Genomic DNA, 26,873 nt, shown 5'->3' with positions numbered 1-26,873 from the left:
AGCATCCTTCCCTCTCTCCTCCAGTACCTCCAGCCGACCAGACCCAGAGGGCCGCTGTCCTCAGGTGAAAGCCCTTGGCACCTCTCCGCGCTCCACCGCGTCACTCCGCGGTGCCACCGCTTGCCGGCGTGCCGTCCCGGAGCCGGGGTGGCAGGGAGTAGCTACTACACGGTGTAGCTCCTCCCAGTGCTGGAAGGCAATCATGTGATTTCTATGACTGCTCTCAAGGATCGTGTTTGCTCTGCTCCCGGCCACCGTTGCTTCCGCCTGAGCGTCCTTCCCTGGCAGGGCCACAGCTCCTGCCAGCGGTGCCGGGGACCAGGTTTTGGGCAGCAATGACAGAAGTGAAGAGAGAGGTGTTCGGGCAGATGCCCCGGGAGGAAGGAGGAGGAGTGGTGGAAAAGTTCGTCTTAAAGTCGGACAGTGTGAAAGTGGAGATCCTGTCCTTAGGGTGCATAATCGCCGCTCTGGAGACGAAAGGCAGGGATGGGAAGTTTTCAGATGTTGTCCTAGGCTTTGACACTTTGGAAGGTGGGTCTAAATCTGTTTCTTTTTAAAAAAAAAAAAAAACCAATCAGGCAATTTAACCAGCGTTTTCTGGTTTATTGCCACACTGCATGATCTGCTTCTAAGGGTCCCCTCCAAATCATGGGCTGAATAAATACAACTCCTGCTGCCTGTGCTGGGCTCAGTGGTGGACAGGGAACAGGGACACTGGTGGCTCCAGGTTGCAGTGTGCCCCTCTAACGGGGCAGCTCTGCGTCACGCTTTGACTGGCAGTGACAGAGGCCTTTTCTGCAAATCTGCAAAGAACACAAGATCCCATCAGGCTGTTTTAATCAAAGATGTGCATGACTAGCGAGCTGTGTCCTGTGAAACACCAGGACTGCAGTCACCTATTTCATACTGGGGGGAAGCAGAGAGAGACACCTCTGAGTCCATAAGCACAGCTGGAGACCACCCATCCTGTCCCAATCCTTCCATTTAACTGCATGCTGTTTTCCAGCCAGGTTACACAAGGAAGCACCCCTTCTTCGGTGCCGTCGTGGGGCGTGTTGCCAACAGGATTGCGAAGGGGAGGTTCACTGTCGATGGGAAGGAGTATCAGCTGTTCCTCAACAATGGGCCCAACAGCCTGCACGGAGGAGCCAGGGGATTTGACAAGGTGAAAATCAGGCTGGCGGGTCCTGGTGTCCTCTGGCACACAGCCTGTGGGCTTGTGACAAGAGGATATGATGTCTTCACTCCTGACCCTGTAGGGTTTTCTGGTGGTTATGGAGTTGAATCAGCTCCCAGAAAGTGCTGTGAGTGCAGGAGCGAGGGGAAGTGAGACCCTGTGAGCTGCTGAGTTGGCTTGTCTTTGCCCAGGTGGCTTAGCAGTGCTAACTTATGTCATCCTTGGATGCCATGCAGAGGATTGCTGTGCTTCCTCTGCATTACTGCAGCCCTGATGCCTCGTGAGCCCAGTTCAGATGAGGTTGTCCTGGCGCGAGGTGCTCCTCCCGCAGAGCCTGGCTTGGGACACGGCGGTGAGAACCCAGCCTCGTGCATGATGGAGGCTCCTGAGGCACCAGCCACACAGCCCCAGAGTGGGTGCTGTAGTTGTCCCAGTGTCCGAAGAAAGTTCCCTGAGGAACAGTGATTCATGCAGACTCATTTGTGCCTGCGGATTCATGGCTGTTACCTGCCCATAGCTCCTTCTGGAGTAAGAAGGTCCTGGGTTTGCAGAAACTGAGTATCATTGCTGCTTGCTTTTGACAGCAGTCCCAAGTAAGGGGAGAGCAGGGTGGTGCTGCAGGTTCGGTGCAGTTATTGCATTACCCCCTTCAGTGCCGCCTTCATCCCAGTGACAGCATACTCCAGGCTCTCGTTCTGACTCACAGCAGCGGGTGACTAGATCAGGCCTGGAAAATGCCCCAGCATCACTCTGTCCCCTCCCCAGCCCTTCCCTGTGACCTCCTGAGATAAAATAACCTTTCCCTGGCCCCAGGGCACTCAACACTTGCCTTTTCTCCCCAAGAGCTGCTGCTGAAGCCCAGATAACCATCCGTGCACTACAAGTGGTAAGAGCAGTGGAGCATTTCCTCTCTTGAAAGCCTTGCTGATAACCCTGCTAATTGCGTAGCAGGCTCAGAAGTCTCTGCTTTCCTGAAGTCTTGGGCTTTGTCGGATCAAATGTATTTGTAACCAGCAAGTAGCTGATCCACCATTTCCCCAGAGGAACGCATGTGAATGTGCTGGTGCAGCTGCTTTCCTGGGTTAATGTTTTGTTTCGTGAAAGGACATCCAGGCTGACGGGGCAAAAGTCAGAGTGTCTGGAAAAAAGCTCACTTCTGGGCAGCGCAGTGTGAACTGGCATCAGATCGGGATCAAACGCTCCTCAGCAGCCTTAGAAAAAGGGGAGTACTGGGGTGACTTGGCTGTTGTACCCCCAAAGAGGACAATTTGGTTTAAAGTTTCTTTATATGCCCTGACCCCGTGTGAGCTGGAGCTGAAAATGTGCACTCCTTTGCACTTGGGGCTTCCCGGCTGTCTTCTGCAAGACGGGGGATGTAGTCTCTTCTCCTGCCTCTTCCCCTTGCTTGCTGGAGGCATGCCAACTTGGTGGAGACAAGGCAGAGACACCTCCCAGCCAGGGCTTTGTGTCCTCCGGCCCATGGGGCACGCTCGGGCACCTGCTCAAGACCCCTCCAGCCAGGTAACAGTCACTGTGCAGAGACTTGTGGTCAGCCCTAACAAAAACAAGACATGCTGGCTCTTGGCTGTGACTGTCTTGGCCATCTTGTCGGTTTTTCCTGATCTTGCAGACCTTGGTGCTGTGGTCAGTGTGTGGTCTGATGACAAGGAAGCTTGCAGCCACACTTACGTGGCAGCAATATCTGACCACACTGCTGAGGGACTGGGGGACTTTAGAAAATAACCCTCTTAGCTTTAAAAAATAGTGATATCTGTATGCTTACTGGCCTTTAATAGCTTTTGCTTCAAAGAACTTAAATAGAAACTCACATATAAAACCACAGCATTCCACAGCAGTGGGAGCTGCAGTCAAACTGTACTGGGTGCAGGAGAACCTACTCTGCAGCCTGGTTATCACATTTGGCACCCTCAGTTCCCATGTTTGGTGAAAATGTTGGCTTTTGGCAAGTGCCCCGAGTTTGTGATCTCTGCATAGGACATGAAAGGGATCATCTCAAAAGCGTTATCTGGCCTCTGCCCCTAGATCTGTCCTCTTCGATTAGACAGTAACTATTCCTTAGGTAGACACAAAGCTCCAGAGACTAGGCACCTCGCCTCTTGTCACACATCTGTTGTGCAAGGGGCTGAGACATCTGCTTAGCATCAGGTCCACGGCCAGGGTCAAACAGGCTGGCTGGCCAGCTAAATTTACAGTGTGCTGGCTTGCTTCGCCTGCCAGCAGGTTCAGCTCCAAGCAGAGCCCTGGTCTCTGGCAGGGGCAAGAAAGGAGAGGTCCCAGTTCTCTGGATCAGCACTGACATGTGGATGTATCTGGCAATACGTCTGGTATTATTTAACCCAACCCCAAGCCCTAAGCAGGAGCTCCCAGTGTGTATTTACATTGTCCTAGAAGCCAGCCCTGAGTTAGCTGAGGGAAGGGCAGCAGCTTGTTGAGGTGATGTTGCACACCAGGAGATCCATGGGAGGGGGAAATCAGTCCAGCTGCAGGGCAAAAAAACAAACTCATGGACCCTCTTAGGCATGGAGTAGCACAGGCTGGGACAGACCCCCATCAGAGCAAACTGCCTCGTTTGTTTGGCTGTTCATTGGAAAACTTGTTCCCTGCTGCTGGCCCTGCCTGACCAAGAGCAGGTTGGTGCTTGTGTTTTCTCCCACTTCCCTTTCTCTTTTTCAGCAAGGGGATATTGTTTTTTAGTCCTTCATAGGGAGAATAAGATTGTTTGGGCTTTTTTTTTTTTTTTTTTTTGGTCTTATAGGAGTAAGAGCAGGAAAGATGATTGAAAAAACCTTTGTTTCAGTGCGTCATTCCTTGAGTACCTTTTGTCCCTGGGTTCAGCCCAGCCTGTGGCAGGAGAGAAGGGCACCGTGTTTCCCATGACTGTCCCACCAACGGGCATGCTCCTTGCAGGTTCTCTGGAGCCCCCAGGTCCTCCCGAATGGTGTCTGCTTCTTCCGGCTCAGCCCTGATGGTGAGGAAGGCTACCCCGGTGATCTGAAAGTCTGGGTGACCTACACGCTCAGTGGCGGGGAGCTGGCCATCAACTATCAAGCGCAGACCAGCAAGACGACACCCATCAACCTGACAAACCATGCATACTTCAACCTCGCAGGGCAGGTAAGCATTGGGAGATGAACCCCGTGGAGGGACACTGTGCAGGGGAAGAAAGCCTGGGGACACATGGGATGATCCATGGGCTTCCCATGGGATCATTGGGACCAACATGCTGGTCTGGGGACACAGTGATGGGGGTTGTCTCTATGCATTGTGGGCTGCATGCAGCCTATGAGCTGGAACAGGATTAAATCACAAAGACCTCAACTGAGGATGCATTATCCCAGTGCGTCGTGAACAGAGACATCCCATGAATATTAACTCTCCTTTTGTGTGTAACTGGGGAGTTTCAGTCTCTTCTGGTCCCTCAGGAAGATTACAGAGAAGGTGCAGAACTGGCATGCCCTAGTGATTGACTGGCATTTCTTAGCTGTCTTCTGTTGCTGCTTCTGAGACAACGTACTGAACCCTTGCGTGGAAGGCGCAGCTGAGATCAGGGCCTGTAGTGCCAGCCAGAGTCAGCGCAGCACCAAAATACCCAGGTCAAAATGGGGAGGAGAAACATCATGGAAAGGGGATGTGAGGCAGCCAAGGTTGCAGAGCAGGGCAGTAGCAGGGTGCAGAGGGCTCCCACACACCAGTCCACGGTTCTGCCGACTAGACCGGCACTGTATTGCAGCTGCATTTTAATTTCACCCTGTTTATAACTGGGCTTGGAGGAAAAGGGTCTGGGAAATAAAATGTTGCTGGGCAGAGCAATAGGATGGGACAGTGCAGTCACACTTGGACGTGAGACAAAGACCCTTAAAAGTGCTAGCGAGAGACATCCCAGCTCCTCTGTGCAGGAGGTCTGCTCAGGCTACTGCCCTAATAATGGCTATGCAGTTGTTAGTGTACCCTCCGTTTGTCCTCCCAGCGGTAGAGTAATATCAACACCTACAGCATGCAACTCAGGCATGTTTCCAGAGGAACAGCAGACCTTTGGGCATGAAATTGCTGCTCAGATTAGACAGTGACGTGCAGGCTCAGCTTTAACCCTGCTCCCCTTCCAGCCCAGCAGGTTCCCTGCCAGCATCGCCAAGGCTGCGGGACAGGAAGAGGAGTGCAACCCCCCACGCTGCAGGAGATTAGCCAGGAGGATGGGTTGCACTTCCCCACACTTGCTTCCTTCCCCTTTTGCCCACTGCTGTGTACTCAGCAACCAGCACGTTTTGGCTAGTCGATCTGCAGGGTGGTGGTGCTTGGTGAGGTGCAAGTTCAGACTGATAGTCTCAGCCCTCCAGGATTTACAGTTCCTAGGTCCCATGCAGGTTTTTGCCTGTGCTGATACCTTTGTCCTGTGCCCAGGATCAAGGTGGGATGACAGCCAGGAGGTCCCCCAGGCACTACCAGATCAGCTGTAGCACCACCGTGGGCAGTCGCTTCCCGGGTGTGCTTAGGGCTGCTCAAATGGTGGAAGGGCTGCAGCAGGAATCCCAGTATTTCCCATCTTCCTGCAGGGCTCACGGGATATCTACGACCATGAGATTTCTATTGAAGCAGATTCCTACCTGCCTGTGGACGACACCAAGATCCCTACTGGTGGGTGGTGCAACACCTGTGGCACATGGCGGAGACGGTTTTGCAGATGAGTGTTTGTGGGTATCGGGGAACAGCCCTGCCCGGCAAGGGGGGACACAGCAGGACCCTCATCCATGGGCACAGTCCCACAGCACCTGAGCAGAGTGGGCAGAGCCAGGTGCTGGTAACAGGGTCCATCGCCAGCCCCAGACCTGGAGAGGGGGCAGACCAGGGTCTGTCCAGGGGGTGCAGGCAGGAACAGCAGGAAATGGGGCCAGAGGCAAGTGGAATGCAAGGCTGCTATGTGGGTCCAAGGAGCCCATCCACGAGACAAGCTACCTATGACACCGGACCAAAGCATGTCCCTCCAGACCTGTTTGGCCAGCATTTCCCTGCAGGCCAATCCATTGTTCCCAGGGCCAGTGGGGCCACCAGAGAGGGTCACTCAGCACTTTGAGAGCTGGGATTGGCCTGGGGTTTACCTGCTTTGCTTTCTCCAGCATTGTTCAGCTTTATCATACTTCTCTACCAGGATTTTCCACGTGATGTCAAGGTCTTACTTCCACAAGTAAGTATTTCCATAAGATCAGCCCATGCTCAAAATCCACAGAAAGCAGGAGAATTAATTTCTTAAGCCTCAGTAAAATGTGGGAGATGTAAGCAGCATGCTCCAGGCACAGGGTTACTGTCGATAAGTGCGATGGCACACCAGGACATGGTTAGACTCCCTGATCTGGAGGGCAGGTCCCAGGCCCAGCACTGAGCTCTAGAGCTGCTGGGATCTCTGGTGCTCGGGAGCCCAGCATCGTCCTTCCCTGCAAGAGCTGAGCCATCAGTCCCCTCATCAGGACAGGAGAGCTGGCGCTACTGGGCCAGGAGGCTGAAGACACAAAACCAACACTTTTCTTTCCTGTCTTTAATGTCCTGCATGGCTAAAAGAGGAAAGCAAGTTAAGGAGAACAGCATGTTTTGCATGCTAAGCAGGTTATTTAAACAAAGGTGGTATTGCTGCTGTCTCCAGCCTCAGCGCGGAGAAGCAAGCTGGCAGCCTCTTGCACCCAGTCTTGATTCAGGGGGTAAAAAGGAGAAAACAGGGCTTTCTAGTTTTCTTTTTTTTTTCCCCCCACCACTTCCACTCTGTTCCTGCCCATAAACGATTGAGCCGCTAAGTTAAATAATCTGAACAAGCTGGGACAGGGATCACGTTCCCCGTACCCGCAGGAGAGCCAGCAGCAAACACATGCACTCGGCAATGGTCCCACTGCTAACAAGGGGGCACCTTGCTTTGGGTAGCTTGACTCCAACCCTCCTGTTGTGCCGCTCCAACACTCACTTTGCATTTAGTGTGACTGTGCTGAGTTGCAGTAAGAGTTGATCTAATTGCAAAATGAATCTGATACCAAGTTTTATTGTTTTTAAGAGTGAAAAGCATTATTTAAAAAAAAAAAAGCTGCATTTGGCTTAATTTTTGAAAAATGTATAATAGATTAAAATAATCAAAAAAGTGGATTTCTAGATTTGCTCCTAAGTGATGGCTTTTCATCCAGCCCGACTGGCTTAGAGAAATGGAGGCCATCAGAGTGCAGATGCTGAGCCATGGCAGGTGAGGGTGCAGTGCTGTGCTGGAGGTCTCTGGAGGACAGAGTAGTGATGGGAGCACCAAGCAGCCAGTCTGGGGCATAAATGCCAGGAAGCCTGTGCTCCTAAGTGCAGGTAGCATCAACGGAAGAGAAATTGGGTGTGGGGCGGGATGTGTGCCCGAGGGCTGCATGAGCCCGTGAGGTGGTTTCTGGTAAGTGTAGGCTCTGCTGGAAATGGCAGGGCTTGTTTCCCTGATGCTCTTGCAGGGCTGCTTTGCTGAGTGCACCTTCTGACTTCAGGAGGGAGAGGAAGAGAAGCTTTAAAAAGCAAAAAAAAGAAAGCAAGAAAGCTTTCTGGCTCAGGCGCCTGCTAAAACCAGAGTTACATCTGTGTTCAGGAACCAAAACCGCTGTGTGTGCATGCATTGGCTTGCATCTGGAGGAGTGGGTGTCCCAGTGCAGGCAGCTTTTGCTCAGCTTAGTGTGTCATGCCTGGGTTCAAGCTGGAGAAGAGCTTAAGACTGTACCAAACCCGCTGCCCTGCTTCTCCTCACTGCTTTCACGCGGCCAGCTTGCTGCCCCTGCTTTTTGCAGTTCCCTCTAGGTGTTTTGGGTAAATGTAGCCTTTGAAGCTGATAAAACTGTATAGTCTTAGCCCTGGGGTGAAGACAAGATTGTGCAACTATTAAAGACAGAGCCCTTGCATGCAATGGCTGCTGTATTTTATTTAAGTGCCTAAATCAAAATGGTTTATTTTTTTCAAGGTGTTTTTGCACCCCACTGCTGAAGTCAGTAAATACACTCCTTTTAGATAGGATCAGAAGCCACAGAAGTGTGCTGTTTTTCAGGTGGAGACTGATGTTTCTCAAGGTTTGCAGAGCAGAACCGGTGCAGAGCCGCAGCCGAGCTGGGTGTGTGACTGCAGCGAGCAGAGCACAGCGCACGGGGCTGGCAGCGGGGCCGGGATGCCTGCGCACCACCATCCCCAACACTGGCAGCTGCCTGATGACCCTTGGAAACCTCTCCCTTCAGAGAGGGGTAGAAAAGTGTGACTTTAGCGAAAAATCCCCTCCCTTGCCCTTCCTCTCTCACCTCCCCCATGCAAAACCCCTTGCCTTTGGGTTGGGATGGCTGTGTTTTGCACTGTGTTTAGTATGTCTTAGGGTTGTTCTCACTGCAAGAGCTTTGTCACAGGATGCTGCGTCCCCACATCAGACCTTAAAAAAGGACTTGAGAGAAGATGCTGGTTTTATGGTCTTAAACCTTTTTTTCCTGAAACAATGCCCTGAAGCAGGAGGGGACTGGTCCCAGTATACAGCCCATATTCACCATCCCAGCAGGTGGGCCACCTTTGTGGTCATCTCATGGATGTTTGTTCAGAGATCTGGGAGGATTAATTTATTTATTTAGAGAGAGATAGTATATGTATATAAATCTTATGCATATACAAATATTAACAGCTAATAAGTTTTGGGTTTATATTAATTAGCTGTATAGTTACATATACAAGCCCCCCCTCTTGTTTTCTGGCTCCTTGGCTTTGCTTTGTTCCAGCTAAGCACAGTAGTGTTCCCATGGGCTGCCAGCTCTGCTGGGGGACGAGGTGGTGATGTCCCAGCCCAAGTCACAGTGGCCACAAGACAAGATTGCTTGAAGCAGGGCACCGCAACAAGACAAGGATCACAAATGGCTTAAAACGCTCAGCTCACCAAAGCGAGGGATCTCAACCCTGCACAGGGGCCAGTGCCATGGATGTTTGCTGGTGTGTGGGTGAGCGGCTGACACTGCTGTTCTCCTTGCCCAGGGGAGGTGGCCGCTGTGCAGGGCACCAGTTTCGATCTCCGGCAGCCTGTGGAGCTGGGGAAGCACTTGCAGAAGTTTTGCCTGGATGGCTTTGACCACAACTTCTGCCTGCAGCAGGCGCAGGCTCGACGCCTCGTGGCCAGGTAGGCTGGGATGCTGGCAGGGGTCCCCCACCCCTGGAGCCGCGGGGCACCCGTTTGGCCAGCCCCTTGGCATCCTCCACTGGCATCTCCCCAGGGCTTGCCACCTGCCCACTGGCAGGGCCATGGAGGTTCACACCACCCAGCCTGGCATCCAGTTTTACACTGGGAACGACCTGGACGGCTCCTTGAAGGGCAAAGGAGCCATCGCGTACCCCAAGCACTCGGCTTTCTGCCTGGAAACCCAGAACTGGCCTGACGCCGTCAACAAGGTGAACCATCCCCCCACCCCTGGGAGCTGCTCAAGTCCTGCGGCAGGGGACCATACCACCACCATCACCGATGTCTCTGGGGCATTAAATATGTGAATGGAGTCCATTTGGTGAGGGGATGCTTTGTAGACACCAGAACTGGGGCAGGCACAGGTCACAGCATCCTGCGGCGTTAGGCAGGAGTCGGCCAGTGCAGTGGGGACCAGTCCCATGCAGTCCAGCTTCCCAAGGGCGCAGGGTCTAGAGCAGAAGACCCCACTGGGGCCTTGCCACGTCCTCTCCACGGGGCCTGAATTCAACGAGGGGGAGGACTTGCCCACTCAGCCAGCTGGCAAGTAACGGGCGGTTAAACACTGCCGCTGGAAATGCCCAGGGGGAGCCATGGGATGCAGCGCCAGGAAGGCCAAGGGGACGCGGCAGTGCCCTCATGACCCTTTCTGGTCCCGCGGTGTGCGCTCACAATCACTGACATGCTGCTGTCTTTCCCCAGCCCCACTTCCCCAACGCCCTACTCCGGCCGGGCGAGGAATACAACCACACCACGTGGCTCGTGTTCAACACCGCTTAAGGAGAGGGGATGCTGACTCCTACCACAGAGAGGGGTAAGTGCCTCTAGCAGGTTAGCCAGAAATCCTGCCAGGTGCTGAATGGTGCTTTCAAACTACCCTGGGTGATGCATCCCATCTGGGAACTTTTTTCCTCCTCTGTGGTTTTCACCCGTGGTTTCTGCCGGCTTTAACTCCTGTCACCACCTCTGCTGCTGTCTGGTCTGTGCAAACCTCTCACCCTCTGTCCAGCCTCACACTGGGCATTAGGTTTTGTTTTGCAGTAAAAATGCACTGAAAACACCTTGTTTAGGGACATGGCATGTTGCAGCTCAAACTGCAGCAGGGGAATATCTGGTAATATTCATGTGGAGCATGTGGGAAGGCTGATAAAGTTATGGTTGTTCATTACAACATCAGCTATTCCCAGCAAAGTGCTCTGAGCTGCGCTGGCTGCTGCTCTCTCCCCGCCACTGACCTGCCCCACAGCTCGGTGTCAGCTCATCAAAGGGTGCCCTGTCCTTCCCATGCCGGGCAACAGGGCAGCCCTCACAGCCAGAGCTGCCAGGTCTGACAGCAGCATTGCGATGGCACGGGTACACAGTGGTCACGCTGAATAGCTTTGCGGAGGATGGTGTGCTGGGATTATCCTAGCTGGCTGCCCTGGCTCCTCTGGCTTAACTCCTATTTCGAAGCCAGCAGTGATAGCTGCACAAGAGCATCTTCCATGCTACGCCTTGGCTGCTGAAGTGAAGCAGGTGCATCCATCTACAGTCCTGAATATACAACTGCAGGAGGAAAACCATCATCTTGACGTTGTGTTTCCCTGTGAAATATGTATCATCCCCAAAACCCTGTAACAGGGGCCTGTCTAATGAAAACCTCCACGTTTCTGAGGTTTCATAAAAAATTGGCACAAGCCAGGGGGACGGAACCCAGTGCGAGGCACTGCAGCCTGACTCCCACCTTCTCCTGCCATGCTGCTGCTGAAGGGGCCGTACAAGCCCCAGCTCCCACTGGCAGACTGTGCCCAGGGCCCGCAGCACGCCAGCATGCTTCCTTGGCTGCAGAGCTGCAGGAATGATCTTGCCCCCAGTGGAAGTGCCTGGCCATCGGGCTCGCAAACATGCACACCTGTCACAGTCAGTTCTGCCACCATGACCCCCAAAATGAGCACCCCGCTACTCTCCTGCAATGCCCCGAGCGCACGGACATGCACAGTGGTCACACGTTATGTGGCTGCAGTTCATACTGTGTAAGGGCTGGTATCATTTGGAGAATAAAGCCCAGCTGATCCAAGCTCGGGAAATGCTAGGTTGCAAGCCAGGGGCGGAAGCACCATCACCCCTATGAGAGTGGGGTTTGCCCACCGCACTAGAGACCTCAGGTACACATCCCCTTGCCCCCCACCCCCAGCCAGGCTGCGCAGGGTGCACACACGCCGCCCAGAGGTGCAGGGTCCAGGGTCACAGCAGCAGCAGCAGTCACACAAACACACCCCTGTCCGGGCATCTTTTCCAAGAGCTCGCAAACTCTGTATGGAATTTTTGGTGAAATCCTATCAAACTCAGGTGAAAGCTGGAGCTGCGCTGCCTGCTCCAAGGATGACAACTGGAGCTGAGGGAAGAACCACAGCCACCCTCAGTTTTGGTCACCACAGCTGCACAGATACCAGATTTGCCATTGCTCCCTCTCTGCACCTCAGAAGTGCTGGCTGTCCTTTGTAGTTGCCACAGCTGCAGGCAGGGCTGCCCCCACCGGCACAGCCCCGCCTCCTTGCTCAGGTTCTCACTGCTAGGCCTGAGTTTAGGGGAATCCCCATCCCCTACAGAAACCCCAGGCTCCTCTGCTCTGTCTTCCACAGTGTCTCTGGGTACTGAAAAACAGGTACCAGTACAGCTGCCGTGTTAGTCTGCAGGTTTATTGTGGAGTAGGCTTCCCTTAAGAGTACAGAAGAGAAAAAAGTGCCTCTCACCACATACACTATGAACCGAGTGGGCAACGCACAACCAATAAATGTTCCAAACACAAGTCACAGGCTTTGGGTATTTCTGCTAAATCACTGCAGGGCAACATCTGTGTCACCCCCGCTCTCCCATTGTGGCGACAGTGGAATTTAATGGATATTGCCAGAATATTGATCATTGCACCCGGCAGATCAAACACTAATCCCCATTGCTGAGCACCACAGGAGTGTCCAGGCAGACACCAAGCACCACAACAGCAAGGACTAGGCATAAAGGCCAGACAATGCTGCAGCATGACAGTATGTTCAGAATCTGGACTATTTACTTACACACTGAAAAAGCTCCATAGTCATTGTTAACAGGAAACCTGTTTTTTGAAAATCATGGGTTACCCAAGGTGTGACCAAAATTAATCTCATAATTTTTTTCATTTAAGACGCTCTGCTGTGGTTTACACATTGGAAGCAAACTGCCATGATAGATTTCATAAGAAGCCCAAATAGGCCTCACTTTCCATTTCAGTGCTTGTTTACTGCCGAAACTGGCCTTTATTTCTGCTAGATATCCCATCGCAGTAAAAAAATGTTTGCTTTTTTCCCCTTCGCCTACCAGTCTGTTTGTTCATAATCTAACATTGCTTCCAGTCTTTTGCTGTGATCTGTGTCAACAAAGTGCCTTATCATGCAATTCTTGACTACAGAATGAGGACAAACACAGTTTGACATACCTATGCACAAATAATTAATCTGGAAGGTGTGTATGTGCTGTAAGAAATTATCTTAATCCAACAAAATCATCTCCAGGATCTGGGCTGTTTTAAAACCATACCAATTTCTGTGAAGCACATTAGAATTCCTGAGGTCAGCTGTGAGAATCTTTCACTTTAAGGAGGAAAGTTTGAGCGAGCTGCAGAAAGACTAATAACAGCTTTCTTTTTGCCTCTCAAACACATTTTCCTAAGGTCCTTCAGAAAGTAGGTCAGAAGACCTTATGTCTTCCCTCAAAAAAGGAAAACATGCCTTGAGACATTTTAAGAAGTTTTCTTTATGTGAATAGTCTGAAGAACTAAAAAATGCAACAAGCGAAAGTAGCAATCGTCAAGTTATTAATGATTTCTATTACATTTAGAGGCTTCTGCAGATGTTACTCGTTTAGAAGATGTGTTTTGAATAAAATCTCATCCTTAAATTTTTGGGCATCTGGTATCACAACTAGTCAAGCACTAGAGAGTAAACTTTGCAGAATAATTAGATCAGGGAGAAAAATGAATGCCCACGAAGTATCATAAAGAAATAAAAAGGGCATATGCAAATTTTTAGCCATCTGCAGACAGAGATGGATTTTAAATTCCATTTCAAAGAAAGCAGAAACTGATCCTTTCACCAAACACCATTCAACAATAAATGTGAAAAGTGACTAGTTTGAGAGGGCACCGATATTAGTCATTCCCATTTTAGACATTTTTCATCCACATTACATGGCACACAGCTAAAATTACCCAAATGTTAACAGAAGCAGCAGGGTTACTACAGAGAAGTTTTAGTTAAAAATACACATTTTATTTCAATGTGCCAATAAAAAAGTCCCACATTTTTGTATCACAGGAAGTTAATTCATACAATAAAAAGAGATCTGTGCTAGTCTATTGGTGCGACTAACTCAGAAGACCCAGATCATGCCAAATTTTAGTTGATATACTTTTCTATCTACATTCTTACATTTACAAAGACACCACAAAATCCCTTATAATAATGTAAGCAAAATAACTTTCTTCCTAAAAGATTAACTTCATAACTTTAATCCATCCTTTCAGGACTTGCACTTCTTTGAGGGCTTCCTGATGGTGAACGACTGAAAGGAAAAGAATCCACAGTTAACATTTCAGTAGTCATTTGGGATTCGCAAATACAGGAAAAAGCAACAGGAGGATACCTAGACTACTCCGGCACCCTTTAAGCACTGTTTTTTAATAAAATAACCAATCACTATTGACAAAGTTAATGTGTTGATGATTTAATGTTAGAGATAATACCTTTTTTTTACTTTCACATTTTTGCATTTCTCTACTGTTACTTTTATAATACAATGTAAATGTGATCATTGTAAAATCATCTAAAGGGTACTACTAATAGTGACCTTCATGGAGGCAGGATACTTCTTCACTGTTCTGATACAGCAGCTTGTCAAAACCTATTATGGTGATCACTCAGCATTTATGAGCATTTATTCAAGTCCCTTGTGATTGTTTGTGAGGTTAGACTACATACAGCCACGTTTTTAAATGAAGCAAACCTAAGTGTAGAAGTTCTGTAAGTATGTTAAAAAAAAAAAACCAAACCAAAACCCAAACAAAAAAACAACCAACTTGCAGGGCAGAAAGATCACCAAGGCAAGGGACACATTGTGGCAGGTCTACAGCTATTCTTACTAGGATATATCCCCTCCCCACAAATCCCAAACGCTGAAGTTGTAAAAATGAACTATTAAAGAATTCAAACCATGGCAAAAAATGCTGCTGATTCTGTCACTACACATATATGCATACACACACACACAGATAATGATTTACCAACTTATTGGGGGGAAAAAAAAAAAATCTGAGTAACAGCAGTAAAAATAACAAGCTCGATCTTCCATTCCTGACTGCTATGCCAGGTTACTTCACTCTATGCTCCCCAATGTCACTGTAGCTTTTAACGAGACTCAAAGCCGATTCCCACATTTATTATGTGCTTTAAGCTCACCAGTAGAAAGTCTCTGTGCAATAAAACTGTTAGTGAACTGAAATGAACAGAGGAGCAGACAAAGGCAAGATGTAACACTGCTACGTAACCAGTATCCTGAGGAATTATTACCACATATATATGACCATAAAACCACAATCACAACATTATTTCTGTCAAAGAGATCTCAGCAAAATACCTTTCCAGTATTTTCCTACAAGCAGCAGTCAAACTCCTCAGCAGAGATCACTGCAGATACTAAAATGCCAGCTCTATGGAGTCTACGTTATTAGTAGGGAGATCAACATACCTTCTCTTTGGAGATGGTGATCGGGACTTTGACCGACTGTCAAAACAGAATATCATCAATGCAGCTTAAAGGTCAAATGGAACTTTTATATTCAAAAAAATAAGCATCTTAGACAGCAATGGAATTATTATGGGCATCTAGCCAGAAGCTCTTTAAAACAGCAAAGTTTTCAAATCAACTTTTACTCTGACAGGGATTCTCAATTCATTTAGCATGGATTAATTTTAAGCAACTGTCTTCAGTAGGCAAAACAGGAAAACAAGGAATAGTACTGAGGTGAGGCTTTGAGAAAAGAAACATCATCACAGATTCCTGCTGTTGTATCAACAGCAGTAATAAAGCTGAAGCCCTTTATCTGATGGATAGAAAAATTTAACAGAACTGAGCACAAAGACAGAAAAAAATCAGTACTATGTTGAAAACTACAAAGAGTTAATGAAAACAAAGAGATGGGTAAGGAACATATTCCAAATAGCTGCACAGGAAATTTTATAATCTCAGTCATATCGCAAACAGATTAGCTGGGCACCCATGTTTGGGGGATTTTTTTCTAAAGCACCAGGCTCTGTTAATCATGCAAACCTAATACTGAATTCTAGATACTACTGCAGGCTTTATCTCTGTATGCTTACCTCTTAGCCGGCGAGCCAGATTTTGATCTGCCATGAGACCTAGACCTACAACAAGAAGAAAAAACACAGCTCAGCAGGGAAGCTGGTAGCATGCATGTTCCCACATTTGATTCACACTAAATGTGTAGCAACTGTCATGTTGAACAGACAGAATCCTGCAAGTTTCCAGGGCTTTTCCTGCTAAGTTTCAGAAGAAAGCTTTCTAAATGGATGCTGCACATGTTGCTCTGTACTTCGGTCCCTGGCTGATGACTGGTGTTTGCTGATGCAGGTGGCAGGAATACATGAACAACCCAAATCCTGACCAGTATTTTCACAAAGCTAATAAAAAGCCATGCTCTAAACTTGCAAGTTTTATTAGGCTTGAGTGACATCTACCACTACAGTTGAAACTGGCTGCAGGCAGCATGCTCCTACAAATACCTTCTCCTCAGTGCACTTCACCTTAATATATGCACTTGCCCAAATTATTTTTTTAAATCTGTCTGAACTTAACCCTTGTGAAAAGACTGTCAAAAATGTCAGTCTTTGAGATAAGACTGCTGCACCATAAGAACACTAATACTGCCTAAAACAATAACTGAAATTTTTAGGTTCCCAAAGGAAGTGTTCTACTTTCCACAACTTCCAGATGTATGCTTTGATGCTGTCAAACCACCAACATCATGTAATACTTATTCAGTCTGTCTTCCTTATGAATCAAGAGCCTGTCTCTGGGTGCTATGCATTCCTTTGATTCTTCTGTAAAGAAACCATCTTTCAATTGCCTCATGTGGAAGTTTAACAGTGACTTCATTAGAGTTAAGCACCAATATTTCGCCACTTGTCTGTACTTGTACATCTGCAACTTCCTCTGCCTCAGTCACTTAATCTCTACTTACAATGAAAGGTGTCACACAACAGAGTCTAGAAATTTAACATAAAGCATCCTTTACACTGCAGAAAACCATCCTGGTACTAAAAAAAGAAAACAATGGTGGTAAAATCAAGATATTTTTCTCTTTGAGAGCGTGTTGACTGTAGCTGTTTTCTGCTCATCACTGACAGTGAACAGTGATGAGCCATGATTAAGTAACGTTGGAACAACTGGTATTAAGATCAACATATTTTAGCAACAGGTAGAGAAAGTGTACCTGACCAGTGAAAGGCATTGCTCTACTGCCTCAGGGAATTTCCCTTCTCTTTTTACTAGCTTCTGGACTGTTTGTGCGAATTTCTGCTCTTAACTAAGCCATCTTCTGATCTTCACCTCTTCATTCCCTAAAAACTCCTGTCACTGCTTGCTGTTCCACCCTCAGAAAATGCCACCACCACCACCTTTCAGCACTGAATCTCCCATCTTCAGCTGTAGGCTTTTCCACTTACTCCCTTCACCTAAAGCTTCCCTTTATTTTTTTGTGTTTCTTCATGGTTGACTATTATGTTATTTATTTCAAAGAGCGGCCATCAAACCAGAACAGTAGGCCTGGGAATGGGCTGGGGCAACAGCAGTACCATCTCCTTCAGAGCAGAACTTCAATTTACTCTTGTTCTCCTATGACAGCTCGCCGAGGACATCAGGTCAACCTATGTCAGCCATGCTGCCTGGACAAGGCTGCACAAAGCACAAGCTGCATTCGCTTACTATGGAAGGATTAAACTACAACTTAAGAGAACGAATGACATTCTGTGTTCCTTTAAAATTTGACCGTGACTCTTATTGCACATTTGTTGGTACAAAATAATTCTGACAAGTGTTTATCTCAAATTTAATTCAGCTCCTGCAGACTGACACTTTGTTATTCAACAGAGCTGGAAACAGCTGTAACACTCACGGCACCAGCAAGCCCTTCACGACTTGCCTGGCTATATGCATTAATGCTTTAACACACTACCGGAAAGGTATCCTGATTTCTCTGACAAATAACGGGAAGAATCCACAATCTCGTGTGTGCTACACAACGAAAAAGAAAAAAACTTTTCAGATTAATTCCAGATTTATTTGCTATGTTAGCTGTTAATACAACCTGACCAAAACAGTATTTGTGATGACTATCGGGACCTGGATAACAGTGATACGTAAAACAATAAAAAGAGAAAGAACAATCTTCTGCACTGCTTTTTAAAACTACAGACCCCTAAGTTAGTGGAGAGAAAAAACAGCTTTTTCTGAAAATGTTAACAGCTGTTAGAAAGCCTAAACAGACTTTTAAGCAACTTTTACTAAGAATCTGCAGTCACGGAGAGATCTTACCTGCTTCGGGGCCATGTAACAGATCTGGATCTAGATCTGGATCTTGATCTAGACCTGAAATAAAAAATTAAGACAAATTAAAACAAAATCAAAGAAGTCAACTCAACCAGAAGTGATGACAATTGCAGCACTATTTAGATAAATGTCCACATGTTGAACTTAAAACCTACATGCTCATTAGATATTTTAAACATCAAAATTCATCATGGGATATGCAGCTGTGTAAGGTCTCAAAACTAATCGTATTACCATGCCTGTAAATTCAACTAGGATTATCAGAAACTTTTTAAAGCATGCTAAAGTCTGCTTTCTAGAGGTCAACAACTTTTGAAGTCTGTTATCCAATACCTTTTTGAATCCCTTAACTACAAGGAAAAACAACAACAAAAACAAAGCACACAACCTATTAAAAATTACTACTAATTACCTTGATCTCTTCAAGGAACCCGATCGGGACCGGCGGGGAGACACAGACCTAGACCTACGAGGAGAAACAGACCGGGACCTACGATAGGAAGCTGACCTGGACCTGCAAAGAAGTCAATTAGAGAGTTGTACAAGTGTAGCTTTTTCTAAGCAAAAGAAGCAAAGAGGAATAAAGAAAAACTTAAGCACACCTCCTACCACGACTCCGACTGCGTGACCGAGAATACCTTCTTCCTCGGGACCTCGAACGGGATCTAGACCGGGACCTGGTTTTAGGTTAGAGAAAACAGGTATCAGAAAACAGCTGCAGCAATCAGTGCATGTGAGGCCCTGCTGAAGTCAAAACTGATTTCAGACAACTAAAGAACTAGCATCTGTCAGTTGGAAAAATCTCTGGGCCTACTTGTCTTGAGCATTTTACTACCTAGAAAAATGTTAAAAGCTGAATTACATTGCAGAATTACATTAGAATAGAAAACACTGTAATGCGTATTTAAAATAAACCTTGCAAGTTTGCAGGTCGACCCTCTTTGGCCCAAGGTCTAGCAGATCTAGACGATCTAGAAGTATCTATAGCCGATCGCTGCATCTAGGTGTTCTCTTCAATCTAACGACGATCAAACTGACAGCCCAATGAGCCAGGGTGAGGCTTGATTGACGCAAGAAGATTTTTCTAGGTGGGAATGTGGTCAATCTGGTGTTCCTCTTTCTAAACCGGAGGGGGGCCCCAATTGAAAGCCAAATTTACTGTTACGGCGATCACCGTCTCAAATTTTCTGCCCTTAAAGAATAAGGTGAAGCTACGTGTAGATGGCTCGAGGGGATCTGGCCTCTTATGCTGATCACCTCAAGGTCTAGGAGGATCTTAAGTGTCGGATTTGCAAGGCGCCTCAGCATGAAATCTTAAGGCTCGTGACATTCTGAATCAAGGCGACTGACTCAAACGAAGAAACCTGAAAGGTTTTGACCAGGTTGATTATTAAGATATTAACATTTGATAGAAATAGCAACAAATTGTAATATACACCTATACATTTATTCTAGCGTTAAAGTTTAAAGAAAACTGGCGTAACATTCTGTTCTTTGCTAACAAGAGCTACACAAAAGTGAACTGGCGAAGCAACCCAGCCACTCTGGCCCCACACATACCTGCTCCTCCTTCGGCGACTATAGCGGTGACAATCGTAAGCATAGTGGCCTTTCTCACCACACTCATAGCATCTGTCATTAGGATCAAAGGGGCGCCGTGCAGGAGGCCTGTCGTAACGGGAGCGACGAGGCATCCCTGTTGACACTTCCACTCTAACCCTGGAGCCACATATCACCCTGCAACAAGTCCATGATGGCTCTAAGTTAATCGTTACTGTTTATGGCAGAACTACAAACAGGAGAAGAATCAGAGAGAAAACTCCGATTCTCTCTCTAGTCTTAAAACCGGCTGTAGCTCCTGCAAACATCTGAAATGCACACGTACTTCCCATCAAGTCCACGGACAGCATCTTCAGCATCCCTCGGGTCTTCAAACTCCACGAAGGCAAACCCTGGCGGGTTCCTCGCGATCCACACGGTTCTCAGGGGCCCGTAGTAGCTGAAGGCTCTCTCCAGCTCGCCTTTGCCCGCGCCCGTGCCCAGGTTCCCCACGTACACCTTGGTCTCTGCCGGGAGCGAAGCCGGTGTCAGCGCCGGAGCAAGAGCGGGCTCACGCGGCGCGCGGAAGCGGCGCCCCCACCCTCCTCGGGCGCCGCCATCTTGTTTGCGCGGCCCGCTCCCGCCTTCACCACGAGCAGCGGCACGCGCGGGCGCACCCCCTCCCCCACGGCCACTGACGCAAAATGGCGGCGGCGGCGACGGCAGCAACGGCCGCCTCACCTTCCTTCCCCCTCGCCGGCCGCTCCGCTCCCCACGGTAATGACCCCTTCCGCAAACCTCCCTCACCCTCCCCTCCGCGCAGCCGCCCGCCACTCGCGACGCCCCGGGAACTCACCGCCTCCATAGCGGCCGTAACGCGACATCCTAACGGCTCCGCCAACCGCCTCTCCCCGCGCACGCGCCGGCGCCCGCGCCTGCCCCCTGCCCTCCTCTCCCACCTCCCCCAGGCGGCTCGGGGTTGCGGCGTGAGGCGTTGCGCATGCGCACGGGGCGGTGGCGCGCGCCAGGGGGCAGGGCGGGCCGGGGGGCGCCGGTTGCCACGGCGACGGCGGGGTGCGGCCGATGGCGCCTGAAGGGGACGGAGGGGGGCAGCGCTAGGGCCGGCGCGGGAGGCGGCGTTGGGTGGGCTCCTGCGCCCGTCGCGGCCTCAGGGGTCGCCCGGTAACCGCTGTGCTACCGGGGGGAGCTTCCGGCAGCGGCGGGGCCCCATGGTGAACGAACGGGACCGCGGCGGGAAGCCGCCTCTGGAGCGGAGGCCAGCAGCGCGTGAGAAGCACCGGTCCCCCGGGCCTGCCGCCGCCGCCGGCGCGGAGGGAAGCGCTTCAGGCTTGTGCCGATCCTCCCGAAAGGGCACTGTAGGCTTGGGAAAGCAGTGCAGCAATACCAGCAGAGCTGTTCTCACCAGAAAAGCGGCTTTTGTCTCCCGAATTGCGTATTTACCACTGGATCTGCGCCAGGAGCTTCCACTAGTACAGTTACTTGAGTTGGGAGAGTTGCACCTCTTTGTGACCGCGATTAAGGTTAAATTTACGGTGGGAGAGCCGCAGTAACTGCCCACAATAGTGACCTGTATCTATAAGATATGGCTTAGATGACAGGATTAAAAAATACTTCAGGGCTTCATGGTTCAGAACAATTAAATAGCTACACTGGCAACAATGGAGAAAAAAAAAAATCAGTAGGGACTGAGACTAGCAAGAAGTAAAACTGAAAATGTTTGGAGTATTTTGCTCAAAAGGGACTTTGAACAAACCGCCCTCCAGTCTGTGATCCAGAAGGGGACCAGTTAGGAAGCTATTTAGACTGTAAACAACTAAAATGTTACGCATATAAATATATAAAAACAAACCACATTCCTTCTTTCCACCACTTTTCTTTCAAACAGAAGCTAAGATTTCCCATTGTGTTGCTTGCTCTTATAGTGAAAACAATTAGATTTGCTAATCCCTGCTTTCTAATAAACTATAACTCTGAAAGAAAACAGTAGCTGCATACAGTGGCATAAGCCATTCATAAATAATCCCCATAGCACTGTGAAAGTTGAATTGAAACTTCAAAAAAAAAAAAAGGAAATTACCTCCTTAAGCCTGCAAAATAAGACTATCTCATTTTATACCCTTGATATTTTTTCTGTTACACTCACAAATCATCGCATGCTTGCTTTCACTTAAATTACTGAAATGATGGCAGCTTGTTTGTTTCATTCATTGGAAGCTTTTCATTAGTAGTGTTAAAATAGAGCAACTTTGGGGGGTGGGGGGAATCAAGTTTCTCACCTTCACAGCTGCACAGGAAAGCTTGTAAAGACAAAACCAGGGAGCAAAAATATCTTATTTTTATGGAGCAGATACATACACAGCATGCATCTATACCTATTTATGCACACAGATTGCTTGAAGAGGCTTGAGCCACGATTCTGTGTACTCAAGTTAGCAATCTCACACCACTAGCAGCAACACCGGCAAACCCAATTAAGTGAGGCACAACACCAGGCGGATTTAAGTGCTACACGCCCCGCCTCCTTCTTTTGCAATCTGGCCTCATATATATAAACCTATATATAATTTATATGCACACCCATATGTATAAAACACTCCAGATCTGAGCATTTCCCTGCCTCAGAAGCCTCAAATTTCGTCCTTAAAAACCCCCTAAACTGTCGCGGGGGAGGGTGATCAGTGGCAGCAGGAAGCGGCGGTTCCGCCAGGGAGCACAGGGGGCCGGGCCAGGCCGGGCCAGGCCAGGCCGGGGCCAGCTCTACCTCTCAGGCACCCTCGGCAGGGTCGGGAACGGAACGGCCGGGAATCGAGCGACCGGCGGCCACCGAGTCGGTGAGCGGGGGTGCGGGTGCAGGGCCAGGGGGGACCGGGGTGCTCCCCTCTCCTGCCCCCATGGAGCCTGGCTGCTGCAGCGCGGGGAGCCGGGCGGCTCTCCCTGCCGGGTCCAGCTCGCTGCCTGCGCTGCCCGTCCCGCCGCGTGCTGCTTCAGCTGGGAGCAGGCAGGCATTGAGGGGGATGGCAGTGCTAGGGAGCCTGGAGGGAACAAAGCAGGGAGCTTCCTCCAGCCCTTTGTCTTCTCTGCACTGCGCTGCCCCCATCTCTCTCCAGCCCCTTTCGCGGAGGGATAGTGGGATGGAGACAAACACTTGCGTGGCCCTAGCCTGAGACAAGGGATGTGCCAGTACACAGAGCAAAGGCGGTAAACCTCTGCTCTCAAGGGACAGGGATCCCGAAGGTTTTGTAAGAGGGCAGAGAAATAAATGGAATGTTTAATGCAACGGGGAAGTGTTAAGTTAGTAGAACAGTGATTTTTGAGGCTTTGCTGTGTGCCTTTAAAAACAAGTGAACTGGGTGAGAAATTACAGAACTGCAGCAATATGCAAACCACTTGTGTGAATGTTTGCTTTTAAAAAAAGCAAATTGTGCTTAAGACAAATGGAAGATCTTTACCTGGAGGCAAACTCAGTTCTGATGCAAAGGGCAAAGCAAAAGGATGCATTGCTTCTGCTAATTGCTCTGGCTATTTTCTAGGTTCTGGATGTAGGAAATATGAATGACTGGCAGAGGAAAAGCCCTCTAGACTGGGAGACGTATGTGAACAAAATGGTGAAAGTTGCTGCAATTGAGAAACATGAATATGAAGGCTGGGTCTTAACAGTTGATCCAGTTTCTGCCAGGTGAGTACCAAAGCTTTTGTTTCTGTAAAGCTGAGAGAAAACAAGTTTTTCAGGAAGAGAAAAGATCCCAAGACTGAAGCAAACTTATTTGGAGTGAAAACTGCACGTTGGGGCTGTGAGTCCTGGTTTTTTAATTGGCAAGGCCTAAAAGAAAGCAATATTGTAGTTGATGATGCCAGTTCACCTAAATCGCCTTTAATCTCATTCAAAGGACTGATGAGTTTGGGGAATGGATAGTATCTGGATTCATGCTGACTTTATTGTGGTCCTGAGGTTAGTACTTTAAATGATATCCACGTGTTTAGGACTACTCTTAATAATATACCAAGCCCTGCTTCACAAAGAGAGCAGGGATACAGGGATGCTTTTAATGCTTTAGGTGTTGAAATCCTTATCCTTTGTCCAGAGTTCTTGCATCGATGCCCTGCTTTCCCCTCCAGCTGGACACCCATGAAGGTGTAGTGGCTGCTTTGGAGAGGAAGCAGGGAAAATTAGCAAGGGCATTGGACAGAAAGTGGTACCACAGGTCCCTAGTATCTCAAGTGAGTAAATTGAAAACAGGGTTTGAAAGGCAGAATGCACCAGGGAATAGGCAGAAATTTGGCTCCTTGCTGCCAGAGCTTTTTCATACCTTTTTGGTTGTGAGCTTGTCCTACATGAGCACAAGATGGAGGTTAGAAACTGAAATATCCAGCTTCTGATGTGTTTCAGAAGAACTGGTGGTTGCTTCAACTCTGGAGTAGCTCCGATACTCTAATCTTCTCTTGGAGTTGCTTATCATTTTGGTAGGAAAGGTGCGTGCAGCTCTGAGTGATTCTGGGGATGGCCCAGGCTAACAAATATGCCTCAAGGCATATTTCATTGCACACTTCCCAAAAAGTCATTACTTCCACTAATGGTGGCAACAGTAGCTTAGCAAAGTGCTGGCATCAAATTCTGGAGGTTTTCATCCCACAAGAGGAAGAAAATAGTTTCTGATCCTCTTCGTTGATACATGGGGAAGGGATCCTAGAAATATAACAGCCTGCCTTCCTACCTGTATTTTAGGACTTCTGGGATGTAAATGTCCTTGGGAAAAGACCAGGCTGCTACAACATGAGCCTGAATCTGCTGTGGTGTGTTCCCGTTGTAATACTCAAGTGTCGTGGTTTAACCCCAGCTGGCAACTAAGCACCACACAGCCGCTCGCTCGCTCCCCCCCAGCGGGATGGGGAAGAGAACCGGAAGAGTAAAAGTGAGAAAACTCATGGGTTGAGATAAAGACAGTTTAATAGGTAAAGGAAAAGCTGCGCGTGCAAGCAAAGCAAACCAGGGAATTCATTCACCACTTCCCATTGGCAGGCAGGTGTTCAGCCATCTCCAGGAAAGGTCCATCAGTGTGATGGTTACTTGGGAAGACAAATGCCATCACTCCAAATGTCCCCCCCCTTCCTTCTTCTTCCCCCAGCATTATATGCTGAGCGTGATGTCATATGGTATGGAATATCCCTTCGGTCAGTTGGGGTCAGCTGTCCCAGCTGTGTCTCCTCCCAACTTCTTGTGCACCCCCAGCCTACTCGCTGGTGGGGTGGCGTGAGAAGCAGAAAAGGCCTCGACTCTGTGCAAGCACTGCTCAGCAATAACTGGCACATCCCTGTATTATCAACACTGTTTTCAGCACAAATCCAAAACATAGCCCCATACTAGCTACTATGAAGAAAATTAACTCCATCCCAGCCAAAACCAGCACATCAAGCTATAGTTTTCTGTTAAGAAACTAGCAACACTCATTAAAAAAAAAAAAATTATTCTTTTAGTAATGACAAATAATTGAATATTAATAATTTGTCATTAAAAGGTTCTGATGTTGTTAGCTGCCACCACTGCCTTCAGCATTCAAAGTGCTGAATGTATGAAGGTATCATTGTTTTTGAATGTTGGAAAACTTAAGGTTCTTCAGCAAGATTGGGAATGCTGCACAAAAATATTTAGATTCCCAGCCCTGATTTTAATGTACACTTTGCTTTTTTAAAGTAACGTTCTGCTTGATAGTATCTAGAGTATTTTCAAATTCAAGGCCAGAAGTTACCCACAAAGCCCCACGTTTTCAGTATTTTAAGGGTATAGCAGCATGCTTTTCAAGAAAAATGCTGGGTACTCGATACTGCCTAAATACCTGGGTTACACTGATGCTAATGAGTACTCATCTCCAAGAATCTTGGCCTGTGTTTCTCAGTCTTCAGTTAAGTACAGTGACTCATACATCCTTCTTTCCTTGGCAGTGTTGTCCTTGCAACATTCCTGGAGAATGGAAAAGTGTCCATATCAGTTGTCTTGGGCCATGCTGTCCAGGAGGTCGAAATACTGAAAGAAGGGGACGATGAAATGAAGCAACGGCTTTCTTGCATATTTGCACCTGAAGAAAGCAAAGCCTACAGCCCAGAGGAACTTGAAAAGAGGAAGAACAACTTGAAGACTTGGCTAGAAACAAACCACATCCCTGTAACAGAGCAAGGTGAATTGGGAAGAACGCTATGCGTGGCGGGGGTATTAACTATTGACCCACCATACGGCCCAGAAGAGTGCAGCAGCTCCAACGAGATTATTCTGTCTCGGGTTCAAGGCTTGATACAGGGCTATCTTGAGAAACAACAATGATGTCTGCTGTTTAAAGCAGTTGTCTTTAGGAATGGGTCTACCCATCCTATTTTAGGAACCTTTCTGGGTATCAATATTCACTATTTGCAAAAATGCTGTGTTTAGGTCCTTTTGTCTGATTTTTGTATGTTAAGAAAGGGATAAAACAAGCAGTATAAACTAAAAGCACGAAGCATTTTCCATGCACTATTTTCTATTAAAAGCAAGCCATTGGATAATTATGATGTATTAAACTGATACATCAGTTCACTATATCAGTAGTAAGCTGATATATCAGTTTAATAAGTATTTTTTGTAACAGTATTATGAAAGATGATATATGATAAATTTAAACTGTGTTTTCCTCTGCCTTTTTAAAATTCATTTAATTATCTAGTGGTGTAAGCATGTTTGTTTGAACTGCTTACCAGAATTCTTTTTTTTTTTTTTTTTTTTTCAGAAAGAGAATTGTGACACTTGGACTTCCCAAACCAGATGAAAAAATTGTTCAGAAAGCTTTTTTTGTTTTTTTCCCACAACTGTTCTCCTGTTTTAGAGCATGAATCATAATGTAGGTCCAAGTTTGTAAAATTATTAGGGAAAGTTAGCAGGCAAAGAGCAGACTTTAAAAACATTTCCTATCTATATTTGTTATTTTAGAGCAGCAGTAAGACCTTTGTTCCTTAGAACTTCTTACAATTCAGTAAGTTTGTGTTTCTTAATGCTTTGTTTCTAGCTTATGGCAACACACCATGCAAGAATCATTATGTGATTATTCCTGAGAGTATTAATCCAGTCAGGAGCCTTTAGAGCCCTCATTTATCTCTTAGTGTATTGATTTGTTCTGTCTTATTATGAGATAGCACCAAAACACATTAGTGTGCTCAAATGCATTTGAAAAGTCTGTCTAACCCTTATTAATAAAAAGGCCGTCCTTATTCCTGCTGTCATTTATTTAAAATTACTTCGGCTCAGTCAGGTTCGTGCTGATT

At 47.8% G+C, this 26,873-nt stretch overlaps 3 protein-coding genes across 9 annotated transcripts; 2 read left to right on the top strand and 1 right to left on the bottom strand.

Moving 5' to 3' along the window:
* Window positions 1-279: 279 nt before the first annotated feature.
* GALM (galactose mutarotase) lies at window positions 280-14,421 on the top strand. Its single transcript, XM_050893005.1, has 8 exons — window positions 280-531; window positions 1,011-1,165; window positions 4,106-4,312; window positions 5,749-5,830; window positions 9,194-9,335; window positions 9,430-9,604; window positions 10,095-10,206; window positions 13,930-14,421. Exons 1-7 carry the CDS (start codon window positions 336-338, stop codon window positions 10,170-10,172), a joined length of 1,035 nt encoding a protein of 344 aa, XP_050748962.1. The 5' UTR covers window positions 280-335; the 3' UTR covers window positions 10,173-10,206; window positions 13,930-14,421.
* SRSF7 (serine and arginine rich splicing factor 7) lies at window positions 13,654-20,479 on the bottom strand. 4 transcript variants are annotated; one of them, XM_050893006.1, is made up of 9 exons: window positions 20,425-20,479; window positions 19,915-20,095; window positions 19,590-19,766; window positions 18,632-18,706; window positions 18,442-18,543; window positions 18,015-18,068; window positions 15,782-15,826; window positions 15,150-15,185; window positions 13,654-13,967 (listed from the first exon to the last, which is right to left on the bottom strand). In XM_050893006.1, exons 1-9 carry the CDS (start codon window positions 20,450-20,452, stop codon window positions 13,913-13,915), a joined length of 753 nt encoding a protein of 250 aa, XP_050748963.1. In that variant the 5' UTR covers window positions 20,453-20,479; the 3' UTR covers window positions 13,654-13,912. The 4 variants fall into 4 exon arrangements, with proteins under 4 accessions (XP_050748963.1, XP_050748965.1, XP_050748964.1 ...); XM_050893008.1 differs by lacking the exon at window positions 15,782-15,826 and having other exon boundaries at window positions 18,015-18,076; window positions 18,441-18,543; XM_050893007.1 differs by lacking the exon at window positions 15,782-15,826.
* GEMIN6 (gem nuclear organelle associated protein 6) lies at window positions 20,306-26,822 on the top strand. 4 transcript variants are annotated; one of them, XM_050893013.1, is made up of 4 exons: window positions 22,340-22,420; window positions 23,120-23,265; window positions 25,527-25,759; window positions 26,342-26,822. In XM_050893013.1, exons 2-4 carry the CDS (start codon window positions 23,138-23,140, stop codon window positions 26,353-26,355), a joined length of 375 nt encoding a protein of 124 aa, XP_050748970.1. In that variant the 5' UTR covers window positions 22,340-22,420; window positions 23,120-23,137; the 3' UTR covers window positions 26,356-26,822. The 4 variants fall into 4 exon arrangements, with proteins under 4 accessions (XP_050748968.1, XP_050748969.1, XP_050748967.1 ...); XM_050893011.1 differs by lacking the exons at window positions 22,340-22,420; window positions 26,342-26,822 and adding an exon at window positions 20,306-20,345 and having other exon boundaries at window positions 25,527-26,282; XM_050893012.1 differs by lacking the exons at window positions 22,340-22,420; window positions 26,342-26,822 and adding an exon at window positions 20,935-21,109 and having other exon boundaries at window positions 25,527-26,282.
* Window positions 26,823-26,873: the final 51 nt, after the last annotated feature.

Source organism: Gymnogyps californianus, chromosome 3, assembly GCF_018139145.2.
Source record: "Gymnogyps californianus isolate 813 chromosome 3, ASM1813914v2, whole genome shotgun sequence".
Classification (NCBI taxonomy): Eukaryota; Metazoa; Chordata; class Aves; order Accipitriformes; family Cathartidae; genus Gymnogyps; species Gymnogyps californianus.
Note: the sequence above shows the minus strand (reverse complement) of the source record. Positions and strands in the feature narration are given on the sequence as shown.